Source organism: Truncatella angustata, assembly GCF_020726525.1.
Source record: "Truncatella angustata strain MPI-SDFR-AT-0073 chromosome Unknown BKA67scaffold_2, whole genome shotgun sequence".
Classification (NCBI taxonomy): domain Eukaryota; kingdom Fungi; phylum Ascomycota; class Sordariomycetes; order Amphisphaeriales; family Sporocadaceae; genus Truncatella; species Truncatella angustata.
The window spans coordinates 7006294-7022944 of NW_025763382.1; the positions used below are offsets into that span (position 1 = coordinate 7006294).

Consider the following 16651-nt stretch of genomic DNA (forward strand, 5'->3'; position numbering starts at 1 on the left):
TTACACAGGCTTTCGACATTCGTATTCTGACTTGTTTGGCGCCGTTTACTAAGACCAAGTCAAACCACTGCCTGAAAGCAGTTGGCGATTGCTTATCTTCAGGATCACTGAAATTTATGGATTGGCCGGTATAGTCTCACCGTTAGTTGGTATCTTGGTACGCAATAATGATAATATACACACCAGGCCAATTGCGAAGTTGGATACCTGGTAGCGATTCGTAGACGGACTTATACTTGGTTGTATGATCCTCGATCATCTTGAGCGCAATAGGGTCTGATTCTTCGATCAGCCTACCGAGAAAGTCTTCGGTGGTATGGGTGATGGGTGTTGAAGGGAGTACCGTAATCTGGGAGAACATCTTCATAGCCTGTGGCCTTCCTCTTCAAATCGAGGAAGATCTGCCGGACGATGGGATACGGGAATTTGCCGTTAGTGGCACGACTTTTGTTTTGGGGAGGGGGGAAAGGAGTTCGGCAGAAGAGAGACTGCGTGTGGTTAACGACGTGATGGTAGAAGGCGAAAGTGCGAATTTTCTCTAATCAAGAGATCTTCGATAATATAGATCCCGATTGTATCCTACTCTTCGGACCGCCTTTAAAGAGCGCCGGTCATTGTTCGACTAGTTAGATATAATAAGAGATGGCCCGCTCTCTATCGCTGTCTCCAGAAGGTTGTTATCAGGAAACTTTCATCCATTAAGCGCTTATTGTCGATGTGTTTTTTTCTTTCTTTCTTTCTTTCTTTCTTTCTTCTTGTACACTGAGCAAACCCTGTTAGGGCTGTGCAAAACTGGTCCTAGAGTATTACTATGATGGCGTACTCGGTATTTTCGTAAAGACATCATTTTCTCCAAAGAACAATACGATTTATCCCGAAGAAAATGCGTAATTATTCAAGAAGCATGCTTAATTCTCTTGAAGAGACGGGTTCCTCGTAAAAAGGAGGTAAACTTCCCTCTAGTAAGAGCTGAGTTTCTCCCAAAGAACCAAATTGGGATTTATTATTATTATTGGATAATCATCTCCGCCTTGAAACGCTTCGTTTGCAAGTCGAATGTGTTCTACCGTCACTGGCTAGGCGCGACAGTATGATCGGCGTAACGAATTAGTAGGCAAGTGCGTTAGTATTATTCGGTCTCATGTTCTTTTGCACCTTCCCGAGCAGATAGACTTGTACTCGATGTCCAGTAAGTTGTAACGCCCTTGAATTTGGGCCCATATACTTCCACAACACTTTACCGCGGTTTCGGCCTTAGCCCTGGCAATGTCGTCAAGGACATGATAATCCATTCAGACTCTTTGGGTGCAGGTGAGAAAGGTGGCCAGATTCTCCATCCTTGAATCCTCCCTACCGTCTAGGTTGAAGCTACTAGTGGGGTTGCGTTCGGGGTTTGGATGCTCCTTCAACTTTTCCAGTATGCGTCGGCGTTATGCATGGCCGCGAAAGCCTCAACGCTTTCTATCTGGTTGAAGAGGTGGAAGATCTATGTCAGATCCATCGGATCATCTTTTAGGTTCGTCACTGGGAATTGGTCGGACGTTGTGCTTAGTGAAAGCATGATAAATATCTTCTATCGGGATTATGTATATCCTTCGTTGAAAAAGTTCGTGAGTTTGAGAAAGAGACAGGGATCGTCGGTCTCAATCTCGCGCAGCTCCACATGTTTAGTGCAAGTAGTCGTTGCATTGCGTACACTGTTGCAGAATTAATTCGACTTCATTTGCAAGTCCTGCTCAGGGTAGCTTCTGATAGTTGCCACACTATCTCCGAATGTGCCTAAACTAGTCGTCCGCTTGTGTATTTCCTGCTCGCTGGTTAGCATATGACATCGGCAGCCAGCGTCCCATCTTGGCAGTACTTTTTTGTATGACTTGGGATGCGCGTCTTTGTCGCTCTTGCCCATTATCACACGGTAGAGTTGAAAGCTAGCGGTGGAGTCCTGCTGTTGTCAGACAGATCCTGCAAATCCCACTCTGCTTCGGCATCTTGTAGGGTGTCTGGTCAAGGCTTTTAGGTTGAAGCTGGTGTTTGATCTTATGATGGAACAAACACTTGAAGATCGTAAGCCTAATCGAGAAAGCAACTCAACGCGTGCCATGGCCCCCGGGCCGAGCAGTCGATTACCAGCCAGTATCCCGTACACAATACGTTGCTCGATGCCCTTTGAGCGTTAGACTGCCACGATTCATCGTCTAGTTGGGCCTAGTCTTGTGCTTTTGAAGCTCTGCCGTCTGCTTCATCTTGATGTCTGACTGCATTGTCTTTGCAGCCTTCTTTGCAGCGCGTTGTCGGCGAGATCAGTAGCAAGAAGCGTGATTTAGCAGTCTGGTTTGGAAAGAATTTGTGCTGGATGCGCAGTAATGCCAGAAACAATCTGACGTTGTTAAGTGTTTGTTCGCCTTCATGAATTTGTGGTAGCTGCAATACATTTGACTGACCGTACCGTAAAAATCGCCGCTGCGGTGCCCGAGAAATCGTTGAAGGTGGATGGTGTTGGGTCAGCCTGCAAGGGATGCAAGAAGATGTTACATGGCGCGGGCGGGCTGCAGTATCAATATCCTTCTCCGAGAACTTGATGCTAGACTAGGCTGGATAAGAGCTGAAGTCGTTCGTTTATGGCTAAGTCGAGGCTATTGTCGAGAGGGTTGATTATTGTTCTAGAGCCTGAATGTTCCTACCGGCCGTTTCCTCGCCTTCCAATACGGGGTCTTGTCTGTGGAGAGGACTGTTCCGAAGCGAATTGCATGCAGTACAGTTTTCGGTAAAAATGAGACTGACAGTATGGGAAGCCAAATATTCTAATACGTGAAAGTGGCGTGATTTGTGGATCGCTTCAGCACGGTTGCCCGTTATGCTTGTCTTAGAGAAGGGAACCTGGATTTGGAAGAAGGGTAATTTGCGGTGTGGGAATTACTGTTGGTGAGAGAGCTGCGTTGAAAATGATGTTCAACACAGAAGCAATAGAGATATCCAAGAAAACAGCAAAAAGAATTCTCACGAGAAAGGCGGCCCAAGCTCTCCAGTGAGGGCTTGGGCATGGTGATGGCTTGTGGTGTTCTGAGGGCAGCGGGGAATGGGGGTTTGGTGTGAGAAGGGTTGATTGGAAGGGAAATTTTTAAAAGCTTCCTTAAGATAGCAGCCTTTTTGTCAAACCAATGTTATCAGAATGTGTGAATGTTTTTCGCGTGATAGCAAAATGATCCTGTTTATGTAATCCTGTTACTCGGTGTCAGCTTGGGTAGGATGAATGAAAACGTGGCTGCTTTCAATGAGGACGTCTTGTGAGGCTGGCATGGGTATTGTTGGTTCAATATCGTCTCAATTCTCAAAGTTTTGGATATATACACGTCTACTGCTCTCCAAGTCATCAAACAAGGTCTATTGCCTGGGTACAGCCACAGGCTCCCAGGAAGTGTGCTTCGGCTTGACGCTGTTGGATTGTTAGCCGCATTCTCCTCACAACCCATTTTGTGTCATGGGGGAAATTGGAGAGAATAATAAGTCTCTTTCTTACGTGTTGTAGGGCTTGTAGGCGCCTCTGGTCATGGTGAGATTGGGAATGGTCTTGGCGTCTGTGTCCTCCCATGCTCGGCGCTTGTATGCGAGAGTGGGATCTTTCGAGGGCGGGTTGTCGACGACATGTGACATCCAGGCGTGCCAGCCGGGCTCAATCTGAGCAGCATCGAAGTCCTTGGAAGCGTAGTCTACCCATCGTGTTCGCACTAGCATGGCCCGTCAGTGGTCCTGGCTCTTAGGTCTCGGTATGCTGTGTATTTCCAGCATGTTGGGCGCATGACCTACGCGGTAGTTCCTCCTCATTCTGATAGTACTTGTTGCCGAACCTGTCGGAGCCGACGAGAAGGCCGGCCTTTGTGTCACCGATGTTCTGGGAGTCGCGTTAGAGTTAGAGGGTCAATTGATGGTGATGGGCTGTCGAGCGGAAGAGCGAGCGTACGTTCATCTGGTGGAAGTAGTCCTGTGGCGCATTGTCAGCGATGGGCTCAGCATGTGCCTGATGGGTCGAATACCTTGACGCCAACCTTCCACAGGTTGCGGACAGTTCGTGAGATTGTCGACATGTTGGGCGACGCTTCAATTGCTGTTGCAACTTGCTCTGTGATTGCATTCGAGGCCGTGATGATTGGGTCAAGGTTGACGGAGACTCTGGGAGCTTCCGGCCCGGCTATTCTTCGGCGAAGAGGTCGAAGAGGGTACAGAGGTACGTACACAGAAACTTAGTAGTTGCAGAGAGGTACAAAGGTACGAAGCCCGACGCTACTACTGCAGCTATCCGTCATTGTCATTTGCCATTGGGAAAAAGGCACCGGCATGCGCACATACAGTAGCTGAGCAGTAGTACTGGAGGATGGCCCAAGCTCAAACAAAAAAGGAAAGATAAAAAAAGAAAAAAAGGAAAAGAAGGCCGCGGTTTCCTCGCAATATGTATGTAATCAAATAGCTGTCAAGTTTTCAGGTCTACGTCGTATGTGTTGCACAGTTGATAGATCGCGGTGGTGATTTTCTTCCAATCGGCGTTCGGTGTCGGGGGCCTCTGAGAAGTTCACAATGTTTTCAAGAACTGCAGCTCCTTGTTTACGGTCCATCCGACCATCACTAAACCGAGCGCATGTACAATGCGGCAGCAAGATCCAGCGCCGTCGCTATTCTATGCCCTCCAGTGCTGCTCCAGCCGGTAGCTCCCCAAGCTCAGTTGGCATGCTGGCCCCCTTCGCCAACGAGCTCGACAAGATCGCTCCCTCATTCCAAGTCCACGGATCGCAAATCCAGGTCATCAAGACGCCCACGGATTTCTACGAAACATTAAAGTCCAAGATACGCGGCGCAAAGAGGCGAATCTTCTTGTCCACGCTCTACATTGGCAAGACCGAGAAAGAGCTGATCGCCACTTTACACCAAGCACTCAGAGCGAACCCGGAGCTCACGTTGAGCATTCTCACCGATGCACTGCGAGGAACACGAGAAGCACCTAATCCATCATGCGCTTCACTGCTTGCGCCGCTCGTTACAGAGTTTGGCCCCGAGCGAGTCGAGATTCGCATGTATCACACACCAAATCTGACCGGCCTGCGCAAGCAGCACATACCTAAGCGAATCAACGAGGGATGGGGCCTTCAACACATGAAACTATACGGCATTGACGACGAGATTATACTGTCCGGCGCCAACCTGTCTTCCGACTATTTCAGCAATCGCCAAGACCGATACCACCTCTTCTCTTCGGCAGAAATCACCGAGTACTTTGGCCGCCTATACCAAGGTGTCACATCGCTTAGCTTTTTAGTTGAACCTAGTAAAGAGCCATCCGGCTTCAACCTCGTCTGGCCCGCCACGAACGCCTCGCCTTCCCCTCTAGATAATCCCAAGCAATACGTCTCCAAGTCGACTGCGATTCTCAGCGCGCTTATAGACCCGCGACAAGCCCTCCCTGCCGCTCGATCCAAGGGGGACGCACCCGATACGACGATCTATATGCTTGCGCAACTATCACAGCTACTGAAGCCAAACACGTCGACAGAGTTGCCAGCCGTAACTCACGTTCTCAAAACACTGGCTGCACCCCAATATGATGGCTCTTCTTGGACATTCACGGCTGGTTACTTCAACCCGGCGCCTTCTTTGACCAACCTACTGATGGCTACTGCATCATCCAACTGTACCGTCATCACAGCGTCACCACAAGCGAATGGTTTCTATGGCTCCAAAGGTGTCTCTGGTATGCTGCCAGATGCATACACCCTCCTTGCACGCCGTTTCCTGGACGCCGCCCACAAGCAGAAGCGTGAGGCTGCTATTGTGCTTAAGGAGTGGCGAAAGGGCACTGTTGGCGAGCCAGAGGGATGGACATACCACGCAAAGGGTTTATGGATTACCCTACCGAAAGAGGAGAACCCTGCCATCAGCATTATTGGAAGCTCAAACTACACGAAACGTAGTTACACGCACGACCTGGAAGCTGGTGCCCTTATTGTCACGGAGAATGCTGAGCTCAAGAAGCGGCTTGGAGAGGAGAAGAACTGGCTGCAAGACTACGCAAAACCAGTCACTCTTGATGATTTCGCAAGGACCGAAAGGAGAGTCGGTCTTCATGTCCGAATAGCCATGTGGATCGTCAAAGCTGTTGGTGGTGCGCTGTAACTGTGTCGTGGTATCTCATTCGAATTGTCGAGAAAGACGCATCGTCCATGCGATCACCATCTCGCTTATCCAGATTCAGGTTGGCCCCCGAACTTGTGCTGCTCTACCCCGGAACTGGCGGCGACCGGCAACGAGACTTGGGGTTATGTCCGGATATGGCCTGGAGCCACGCCCTCCGCATCTAATTTACTCGAGCATGATACCCCTAATAAATATAGTTTTAATTCCGTGTCGATTGTTATTCGTCCTTTGACTCAGGTACGCAAACGAAACCGCGCATCGTAATTAATTCGCCGCTTCGCCTCGGACGAGTTTGCCGGATGCCGGTCCGGAGTCACGGTGCCGCATGCTTCCAACGGCACTTACAATGCAGATCCCATGTCGCGTTCACCTGATTGGAGGTGCGATGCAGACTTGTGAGCATTTCACTCTATACGCGGAAGATGATCATGCTCTAATGCTCTTACGATCACGGAGTCCGTCTCATGCATTCTCCCGCAGCTACAAATAGTCTCGGCCGCCTGGTGTTGAACCAGTAGATGACGTTAGTTGCTGTCACATTGCCCTTTCATTTTCTCCTGTGCCGTCAAGATGAAAATTCCAACGACTACCCTGGCAACACTGCTTTCGGGCGCATCGGCCACTATCTATTACGCTGGTGTCGCAGAGTCCAGTGGTGAATTTGGTGTATGGTCTGCCACGGCTACACCTGGAACGGGCCTGCCTGGACGCTTTGGTGTCGATTATGCCTTCATCAACGAGGCGGCAGTCGACGTTGAAGTAGACCAAAACCATCTTAATCTTTTCCGTATCGCCTTCTTGCTGGAGCGTATGTGTCCGCCAGCGACAGGACTAGGAGCTGTGTTCAACGAGACGCACTTCGACTACTTCAAGCAAGCAGTTGATTACGTCACGACCACCAAGGGCGCGTACGCAATTCTCGACCCGCACAACTATATGCGCTACAACGATCCGAGCTCTCAACCTTTCTCAGGAAGCGTTATCGGTAACACGACGGACCCAACCGCTGCAACAACAGCGCAGTTTGGTGAGTTCTGGGGCGAGCTTGCCTCCCGATTTGCCGACAATGAGCGCGTCATCTTCGGACTCATGAACGAGCCACATGACATGGCTACATCGCTTGTTTTGGCGAACAATCAAGCAGCAATCGATGCCATTCGTGCTGCAAACGCCAGCAACCTGATCATCATGCCTGGTAACAGCTGGACAGGTGGACATGCGTGGACCGAAGGTAGCGACCCTAGTTCGGCCCTCCTGAACCAGTTCAAGGATCCTCTGAATAACACGGCCATTGATATCCACCAGTATCTCGACTACGACTTCTCAGGTGGCCACTTGGAATGTGTTTCTGATCCGGCGACCAACTTGGATGATCTGACTGCTTGGCTAAAGGTGAGTCACTGAAATGCTCGCATCGCTTTGGAAGCATTTGTTGGGCCGGTTTTTGAACTCCGCTAACTGGAGGTTGCAGGAAAACAACCTGAAGGCCTTCATTACTGAGTTTGGTGGTTCCAATTCGACTTCCTGCCAGGAGATGATTCCTGAGATGATCAAATACATGGCCGACAACGCCGAGTACATTGGCTGGACAGCATGGGCAGCCGGCCCGTTCTGGGGGCCCAACAGCCCCTGCTGCACCAACTCGACGCAGCTCGGTTCCCTAGAACCTGGTAGCACATCTGCCGACGGCAGCCCAGGACTCTACGACACTGTTTGGTTGAAGCTGATCCAGCCTCTTGTCCCGACGGCGCTGCAGTGGAGCGGTCCCGCAAGTGTCTTCGGTGGCGAGGTGACCACCAAGTTGTAAAAGCAGGTTACTCAGACCTTCCGGTCTGAATTATGTAAATAGGTCTTTTAGATAAAAATATATTTTCTCAAGTCCACGAACTTGTTCTCGTATTGGGTATTATGTTTCTCAAAAATTCCACACCAGGAAAAAAAAAAACGCCGATCATACCACACCTCATCGTGCATGTTATCTTCTCCATGGACCTCCATCATGGTCTACTGCTGCTGCTTGTTCCCACCGCCGAGCCCCAAACCACCAGCCACGCTACCCAGACCGCTGGACACGGTGTTGGTGACCGGGTTGTTGGTGACGCCGCTAGGGAGGTATCCCCCGGTGTCGTCTTTGCCCTGGCGCTCGGCCCGGTTGACACCCTCCTTCGACGCGAAGTCGCCGATGGGCTGCAGCAGGCCCCCTTGCCCGACCTGCCCCGCCACCAGGCCGTGCACACCGTCCTGCAGCGTGTCGACCTGTTCTATGCCCGTGACTTTGGTCTTGTCTAGTTGTTCTGTTCGGGGGAGATGGAGAGAATTAGTGCTTGCTCGTGTTTCAAGGAATGCGAATCGTTTTGTTTGGGGGCGGGGGGAGGATCTGGTGATGGAAGAATATGGAGAGGCACTGGGAGGGAAAACTCACGCTTGGTAGCATAGCTGGCCTTGTTGTCATTGGTGAAGTACTTGAGGAAGTGGTCCTCGATCCACGGCATCCACGACTCGTACTGCTCGTTGTACTTGTCCTTCGCCCACTCCAGGTACGTCTGCTTCTGCTCCTGCTCGCTCATGGAGCCGAAGTTGGCCGGCGGCTTGAAGTCCGAAGTAGAGATCCGGGGGTTGTTCTCGGCCATTTTTGATGGATCCGTTTGCTGGGTCTGGGAGTGTATGGTGTGGTTTTATTGTTGAGAGAAGATGAACATGTATCAACCTGGATCTGATTGAGAGGTGCCTAGTGGATGATCAAAGAATCTGGGTTGTAGGGGGTAGTCATAGAGCAGAGGAAATCAAAGAAGGAAAGAGATTGTCCATTTTCAAGCCACTCTTATACCATCCCAACACTCAGCCTGGGGGGGAGCTAGTATGTCATTGTTGCATCTGCGCAACCTGGCGTGGCTTCTTGCATACATTACATACAGGTTTGCGCCATGCTGGGAATAGGTGGTGTGGCTGCCTCTCGCGACGTCATTTGCCGCCATGCAGGGGTCTTGATTGGCCCGCCGCCTTGGTTCCTCCTCGAACAGGGAATTCAAAGATCTCGACCACCGTTGACATCAGCCACACCCACTCTATTTACTTTCTTACCTTCTCTACTGTAGTTCTTAGGGGTCTTGGGGGCCTCGTGGAGGAGGGGCCATCACGTACGTGCAGGTTTAGACGAGCGAGCTATCGGTCCATCTAGAGATTCACGAAGTCGCATGAATCCGAGTTGCTCGGGCATTCATCTGTCCCCATGCAATTACCCATCTGATGCTATCTGATCCTACTAGCTTTCCACAAGAAGAGTGCATGGAATTTGGTGGTTCTGGAGGTTATTTCGTAGTATATCAGCGGAAGCCTGCTGGGAACCAACTGAAGCCAGAGCCTGGGTAAATTGGTATATGCTCCGCTTTGGACGAGGTCGTTTCCCCGATGATGATGATCGGGTCAGCCAGATGTCGTGCATCAGATGTAAGCGATGCGGGGCCCTTTTTTTTCCCTTTTGTGTTTCATGCGGAGCGTGAACTGGTGGTCCCGCTTTTCTAGCCGAGACCGCGGAAGCAAAGCCTTCTTGGAAATTCACCAGTTGCTAGATGTCGCGCAAGCCTATGTCAACTTGACGAAGGAATGATGAGGACTGAATGTTGCGCAGTTTTTGAATCGTGTACCTTTTAACAACGTTGCTTTCTTTTCTCGTTCGTGCCTCGCCAATGTATCTATGAGATATCCAAGCAGGTACTGATAGTCTATTCCAAATAAACCTATTTCCAAACGCAGTTCCTGATTAAGGGTATTGTGAAGCGAGCGAGGCTTTTTGGTTGCGGATGTCGATATAGCAGTCGCCTAAGGTTAGATCCTTTCGCAAAAGTTTTCCTGCACGCATGCAAGATCATCATCTATCAGTCTGAGAACTAATGCCGGTCCATACCCATGACTGCGGTCCACGCCTGGACATCGCTTTTGGCGCCTATGAGGGCTCTCGCACCTGGTGTAGCCAATAATAGGATCTATCAACATCAAAGTGATAACCACTATGCATCCCAGATCGAGGCTGTCTTCGTACTGACAGGGGTCTCGATATCCTTGTACCTCGTCTCCCGATCTGTGACTTTGCTCGCCCACTTCTTCGTCGACCCCCAGTTCTCGAAATTCTCTGGCTTCTCTTGTAGGCGCTCCATGTTCGCAGCCTCCTCACTGTCCGGTCCCTCGCTGATCACCCGGACCTTCCTCGCGCTCTCGGCGAACACGCTCGCCCTGGCGGCATCCGAATGCGCCGCGCAGATCTGGAAAGCATCATAGTACAGCCTCGGCAGCCGGGTATCCCTGATACCCTCCGCCTCGTAGATCCGAAGCAGCTCCTTGCAGTCCTTCAGCGCATCCGCGGGCTGCAGCTGCACGCGCTTGCCGTTGCCGATCATCTCGTCGAGCTGGGCGGCGTCCCGGAGCCGCTTGTCGCTCTTGCGACGCTGCTCCCGGGGCAAGGAGCAGAGCTCGCAGGCGCAGTCGAAGTTGAAGAACTGGCTGAGCGCGGCCCGGCGATCGGCCGAGGGCCCGCCGTTGTGGTACGAAAGCGTCAACTCTTCGCCGGCGGCCACGTCGCGCAGCGCGTGGACCGTCTGCGCCCCCAGCTTGCTGTTCCATGAGTGCTGCGCGTTGGGCCGGCACGAGTGGTTCAGCCGCGCGATCAGCGGGAACACGCCCCCGACCTCGCTGTTGGGCCCCAAGGGGTATCCATTGGATCGGATGATGTTGGAGAAGGGGTTGGGCTGGCCGGGGAAGTTGTTGTGTAGCGACAGGAAGGCCCGTTGGCGGTCCTTGGGCAGGCCGCGGATGATGACGCCGAGGTCTTTTTCTATGGTGTCGGCGTTGGTCAGGGAGGCGGTTGTGAAGAGAGGTGACTCGCTGATTAGAAGCGTGCCTGCAGGTATGGGCTTGGCAGCTATGAGACCCTTCCCTTTCGAGGGTATCGATTCTATTGTGAAGAGGTTAGCTTGAGGTAGGACAGTAGGCACAGGCTTGTCTGTTGACGCCATGATGTAGTGCCTGGTCAGTCAAGTTGGGCCGGAAATAGAAGCTTTTCGCACTCAACGATGATTGACGGTACTGTCAACTCCAGCAAGAGAGCGAGTGAGAAGGTTGTCTGGTGAAAGTGAATGTCGGTTGCGACTGAGATGGGACTAGCGCTTCAGTAAAATGGATTTATAGTCGACGTACTCCGTACTGCAACCAGTATCCGTATGGAAGAATGGGATGGTAAAAATTGTGTCGTAGCGACCTCCGACAACTTTTTACTCGCTTGTCCAATAGCGTTTTTAGCTTTTATGGGGCGTTTATCAGATAAGTATCATGGATGGTAGGGAGGGTAATTAACCGTAACAGGGAAAGTACCAGTTCGTTTCCAAGATGCTTCCTTGCACAAGAATACATGTACTTGACTGTACCTGTACGGAGTGCCGCCCCCCTGGGAGAGCACCTGTCCACTATGGTCTTTACGGCCAGCTACCATGTATAGGATCCTATACTATTGCGCACAGTCAACAAGGGCCGTTGCCAGACATAGAGTCGTTGTGCAGCTACGCTAATTATAAACATCGACGTCCTTTGCAAGTATATCTTTACCTTCTAATTATTACCCGAGTCTGCTTGCTCCCTCCCACCATGAATATGCTAAGGTTAGGTTAGTCTAGCCTGGAATAAACTATAAACAACTTGCGGGGCAGATTCAGTGGAAGGAATTAACGTTAGTGTCCCGCAGTGATGGATCTCCAATCATCAGAGCTGGATATTTCTTATCAATGGCACCGACCATCCTGTACGAACACCGAAATCATCATCCTCAACGGTTTGCACTCCTACAAGTCATGCCATACCCATTAAAACCAATTTTGCAATGATATCATCCAGTGTCCCAACCATATGGTGATATGCTGCTAGAGTCCATGAATTGCTGGGAACTTGAGGCAACATTTACAGACAATGATCGCTCCCTGGGGCACTTACCGGAGAAGATATACTATGCTGTCCACAGGCGCACGCTCCGTGGTCAAATTATGCCGGTAGGCCAGGCAACACGGCCCCGAATGCGGAAAAGTCATTCTTTGACACTGTAGACGACGATCACTGTGAAACATCCGAGAAGCTCGTCACCGGAGCCGGTGATGCAAGCATCTTTAGCTTGCGCGTCCATGTCGATTGCACTGCACAAAGCCTGGTTACCCACAGATTATAGGAACGACACGCACTATGAGATCAAAGAAGTCGGTCGGTATAGTGACGTGCCAACAATTTTGATCGGCTCTGCCATTGGCAAATGTGTGAGTGTACAGCCATCGAATGCGACTAGCATTTGCTGACGGCCAGTCAACGACACCACCACATCCGATATATCACTACCCGTACTACGGCGACATAGCATTGATCAGCATGCCTATCGACTCCTGCTTGACTGCCTGGGTGGCTGTGATACAAGCTCTCATACCCATTGCTGACCTCAATAATGCCGCGGGTTTCATTATCGTTGATATGCCTACACAAACGGGCATTCTCTGGTTAATCAACTTCTAACACCGTTACAAGGCCAAGTATTCAGCAGAATTTTCTCACGTCGAGGAGTATTTCTTCAATAATTAGTACCCTCAAGAAAAGCTGAAAGTCATAGGGGTGACCCTGAATTGGATAATAATTTAATGCGGATTTGAGACTACGGTATCGAAGGAGGCAAAGAAAATGATATTCCGATTCTACTGCCTGTTTTGAGAGCGAAAACAATCAAGCAACCTAAAGTTCATCGTATCTAGCGAGAGCGCCTTCCCACTATTAACCGGCACGTTTGGTATGATAATTCTGTCGGTATTATCGACTGATAGGCACTCCGACCTGAGTTGTCACAATAGGGACTTCCTTTCTGTTGGAACCTGCCGTAGGCTCACCTTCAAAGTCTTCGTTCGAGAGAACTGATGGTGATGGCCAGGACGCCCTGCGTGAGGTTGGTGCTATCGAAATACCAGAGTTAGTTTTTGAGTTCGTTCAGTGCACTAATGATATGACCGTCCATTAAAAGATGTACACTTTGCTCTCATGGAGATTCATATCATCCTCGGGATGGGTTTATAAATTTTGCTATGAATACTGTATTACTAAAGCATTAGCCCATTGCACATTAAATTCCTATATTGGCCTTGAATTAACGCAGCCACATTCCGTTTTGCTATACTTGTCTCAAGGTGCACACTTAACCGCCTTCCCCTTCGCAATGCTCTCGCCCTTCCTCGACCTCAACACGGGCGTCCTGACACCCACAAAGCCCCCAACGACCTCACTCAGGCTCCAAGGCAATCCACCGGTCACGTCCCGAGTACAGCCTTCCACCCGCCTCGGCCAACACTCGGCGCTCCCGACTAGTAGAGGCGGCTCCGGGTCCCACAGCTCTGTCTTGTAGCCCAGCACGCCAAGATCTGGCTCATCGCGGAGCGGCGTGCTCCATAGCCTGCCCAGGCGCCTCGACCGCACCTCGTCGCACAGCCATGGCTCCGGCTCCTCCCCGAGCCGCCAGTTCCCCGCGGCGCCGATGCAGCACTCTTCCTCCGCGCGGCGGGATGCCAGGTATGCGTCTCGCGCTTCCTGACGCCGGCCAAGACCCCGGAGGCAGTCGCCTTTGTACCGGAACAATGTCACGAGGCGCGCGTCGGATTCCGGGAGCAGGGCATGCATGTCCACCGCCAGCATGAAGGCGTCGCGGACGAGGCGTAAAGCCTCGGACCAGTCGTAGACGGACAGGGGAGATGGTCGTTCGTTGAGGATGCGGTGAATGCTGGAGAGAAGGTCTTGCAGGTCTGTCTCGAAGGAGAGGATTTCTTCTGGGGTTAGTGTGAAGGCGGAGAATGTTGACATTTTCGAGGGCTTTTATTGCACTTATAATTTCGGGTATATTGTACTCTGGTGAATGTTTTATTTACAGGAACTTAAAATGAATGATATAAGGATTTAAAACGAATGCCGCACAGCGCTATAGGAATTGATGCTCTGATGCGCGACAGGGTATACCCTTCTGCACCGCATTTTGTAGGTTGGGTTTTCTTTGTTCAGGACCTCTATCGCCTCGACCGCTTGTTACAAAAGGCTGCAGGGCAGTGCTGTTTGAGCCGTTGATATTTTGACGTAGAACAAGACATGTGAGAACAATGTCACAATGAACTTGCTTGTCCCTATAGGAAAAAGCCTCGCATAGGTTCCCCACCAATGAGCATAGCCATTGAAGAAGCAACACCATGAATTGCCGGACTACTCCGCATATTCTCAAGCAAAGAAAGACTTTAATTTCTCGTCCAGCCATTTCGCGTCTTCCTTACTGGTACCAGGTCCGCCAGCCCTATCAATGAGTTAGGATTAGAATATGAGCATGGTGCAGGATGAGACTTACCAGTGGCCCCAAATCGACGGGATTACAATACACATGCCGACATTTGGATTCATGGCCTGGACTTCGATGTAGGAATCCTCAGGTGGGAAGTAAAGATCCGTTTCACCGGGCAGTACCAAAGTCTTTGCTTTAATGCCTTTCATCGCAGCATCGAAATCTGCTGCTAGTTAGTCTTATGCCCAAGAAAGCCTATGATTCATGTGGAAGGGCGGGCTTCACCTTTATTATACGGCTCCTGGTCGGAAACATCTGCAGCTTGCCAGGTATGGAGCATTGCCAGCATATTCTCCGGATCCTTGCTCAACGCCCAAGCCTCCCAGAAGTTGACCATGAAGTCCTCGAGATCTTTGAATCCCAGGTACGTTTCGTAAACTTTCTCCCTGTAGAAGGCTTGACTGAAGCCCCAGCCTGCATAGACTCTGCCCAGTGCCTTCAACCCAATCTCGCGTTCGGTATCGCTCCATCCGCGATAAGAGGATCCGGGTGTGGCCTCACCCTTCACGACGCCCCCTGAAGATGTGCCTTTGGCGGCCAGGACAGCCGCCTTGACGCCCTCGAGGAAGACTTGGTTATGTGGACTTGTCTTCGCGCTACCCAAGAATGGCACAGCAAGGTCCGTGAAATCAGGGTACTGGGTGATCCATTGGTATGTCTGTCCGGCGGCCATACTCCAACCCAGCACACATTTGGCATGTTTCACACCGAGTTCTTCAGTCACTAGGCGATATTGCGCTTTCACGTTGTCGTAGAAGGTCACATCGGGCCATGGGCGAAGATCTGGTTTGTTGGAGGGACTTACGGACTCTCCATTACCGATAAGGGCCGGGATGATGATGTAGTACTTCTGGGGGCTCAGGGTCTTGGAATCCCCAATTAGCCATTCGTTGGTTGATATGGTGCCACTATACCATGTTGGGTAGATGATAGCTGGATTGGAAGCGTCACCAAAGGTCTTGTATGCTATGAAGGCGTTGGGGATCGAGCCGCCAGATTTGAGCTTGAAGTCGCCAAGTTGGAATATCTTGATTTCAGACATTGTGAGATGGCGGGACGAGAGGGTTTGGTTGGATTGTACTCTTAACAAAGCGGGGGATCTTGATCCTCCGCTTATATAGAGCTATTGCGGGAGATTATTAAACCGCGCACAGGGGCACATCAACGGGGACGATGATGAAGCAGAAGTAATTGACAAAGCAAGGAAACCAATATATCTTTCATTGCGATTGCTGATTACGTGGGTATGGCGCCCCGTCACACCGTTTAGTACCATGATATTCACAACGCTGCATCTTCGACGTCTACCCCGCATACACACATTGGCAATGCTGGCTACAACGGACAATCATGTGCCCGACTTTGAATTTTGAGGAATCGTAAACCTCATGGCCTCAAGCCAGGAAACAGACAACATACATGGCTGTTAGTTTCCACCGTGTAAGAGTCTGAGTCAGGCCACGACTTTCGAGCACTTGAACTTCAAGCTATATCAAAGTTGTCTAACCATACTGAATTGAGGCACAAAAGACGACCCACCAAGACAAACGTTGCCGACCAACCGCCGTCAAGTCAGTGCCATGACAAAGCATCGTTTGAGAAAATTCGGTCCCTGAAAGTAGTCACCACGCCATTGAGCAACGAGCCAGCATTGGTTAGCATCGGGTCAGTGTCAACTTGGTGTGGGTTGGTGTTGGTTGGTGCTGGATTGCATCCGATGACCATCACTTTTACGACCAACGCGTCAGCTATCGCAGTCATTTGCATCGAATTCCAATGGAGACCGCGGACGTGGATGTGCAGTTCCGATCTCGCCTTGCGCGCTAGAAAGGCGCTATGGCATCGCCCTAAAGCCGCTGTGGGGAATCGCGGCAGCTCCTAAGCGCTTTGGGGAAAGGATAAATTCAAATTTTTGGCGACCAACATCCTTCTCTGCATCTAACCTCTACTTGTTTCTTCCAGAAGTTTCAGGGAAGGAAATCACCGTCCTCAGTAGGACCGGACGACGAGGCTACACACTTAACGGCAATACAACATCGCCCAGCTCAGTAAGACACACTCCGGCTACGTTCAGGGCGTCTT

The 16651-nt window shown here is 50.8% G+C and overlaps 7 protein-coding genes across 7 annotated transcripts; 2 read left to right on the forward strand and 5 right to left on the reverse strand.

The window, feature by feature from the left end:
- Nucleotides 1-3285: 3285 nt before the first annotated feature.
- Nucleotides 3286-4147, reverse strand: BKA67DRAFT_557982 (NADH ubiquinone oxidoreductase subunit NDUFA12-domain-containing protein). The gene is made up of 5 exons (XM_046102296.1): nt 4032-4147; nt 3959-3979; nt 3805-3889; nt 3518-3725; nt 3286-3433 (listed from the first exon to the last, which is right to left on the reverse strand). Exons 1-5 carry the CDS (start codon nt 4080-4082, stop codon nt 3382-3384), a joined length of 417 nt encoding a protein of 138 aa, XP_045962638.1. The 5' UTR covers nt 4083-4147; the 3' UTR covers nt 3286-3381.
- Nucleotides 4148-4323: 176 nt separating this feature from the next.
- Nucleotides 4324-6454, forward strand: BKA67DRAFT_213667 (uncharacterized protein). Its single transcript, XM_046095513.1, has one exon. The coding sequence runs from the start codon at nt 4570-4572 to the stop codon at nt 6157-6159; it is 1590 nt and encodes a 529-aa protein (XP_045962639.1). The 5' UTR covers nt 4324-4569; the 3' UTR covers nt 6160-6454.
- On the forward strand, nt 6425-8070 carry BKA67DRAFT_213702 (endoglucanase 1). The gene is made up of 3 exons (XM_046095514.1): nt 6425-6575; nt 6637-7572; nt 7652-8070. The coding sequence occupies exons 2-3, from the start codon at nt 6751-6753 to the stop codon at nt 7985-7987; spliced, it is 1158 nt and encodes a 385-aa protein (XP_045962640.1). The 5' UTR covers nt 6425-6575; nt 6637-6750; the 3' UTR covers nt 7988-8070.
- A 114-nt stretch (nt 8071-8184) lies between these two features.
- BKA67DRAFT_656600 (uncharacterized protein) lies at nt 8185-8810 on the reverse strand (the record flags this gene model as incomplete). Its single annotated transcript, XM_046106969.1, has 2 exons — nt 8185-8474; nt 8603-8810. The coding sequence occupies 2 exons, from the start codon at nt 8808-8810 to the stop codon at nt 8185-8187; spliced, it is 498 nt and encodes a 165-aa protein (XP_045962641.1).
- Nucleotides 8811-10187: 1377 nt separating this feature from the next.
- BKA67DRAFT_591406 (uncharacterized protein) lies at nt 10188-11189 on the reverse strand (the record flags this gene model as incomplete). The annotated part of the gene is made up of 1 exon (XM_046104712.1): nt 10188-11189. The coding sequence occupies one exon, from the start codon at nt 11187-11189 to the stop codon at nt 10188-10190; it is 1002 nt and encodes a 333-aa protein (XP_045962642.1).
- Nucleotides 11190-13306: 2117 nt separating this feature from the next.
- On the reverse strand, nt 13307-14046 carry BKA67DRAFT_689552 (uncharacterized protein; the record flags this gene model as incomplete). Its single annotated transcript, XM_046109100.1, has 1 exon — nt 13307-14046. One exon carries the CDS (start codon nt 14044-14046, stop codon nt 13375-13377), a length of 672 nt encoding a protein of 223 aa, XP_045962643.1. The 3' UTR covers nt 13307-13374.
- An 18-nt stretch (nt 14047-14064) lies between these two features.
- On the reverse strand, nt 14065-15827 carry BKA67DRAFT_620606 (Alpha/Beta hydrolase protein). The gene is made up of 3 exons (XM_046105474.1): nt 14795-15827; nt 14576-14732; nt 14065-14524 (listed from the first exon to the last, which is right to left on the reverse strand). Exons 1-3 carry the CDS (start codon nt 15609-15611, stop codon nt 14452-14454), a joined length of 1047 nt encoding a protein of 348 aa, XP_045962644.1. The 5' UTR covers nt 15612-15827; the 3' UTR covers nt 14065-14451.
- Between the last annotated feature and the right edge of the window lie 824 nt (nt 15828-16651).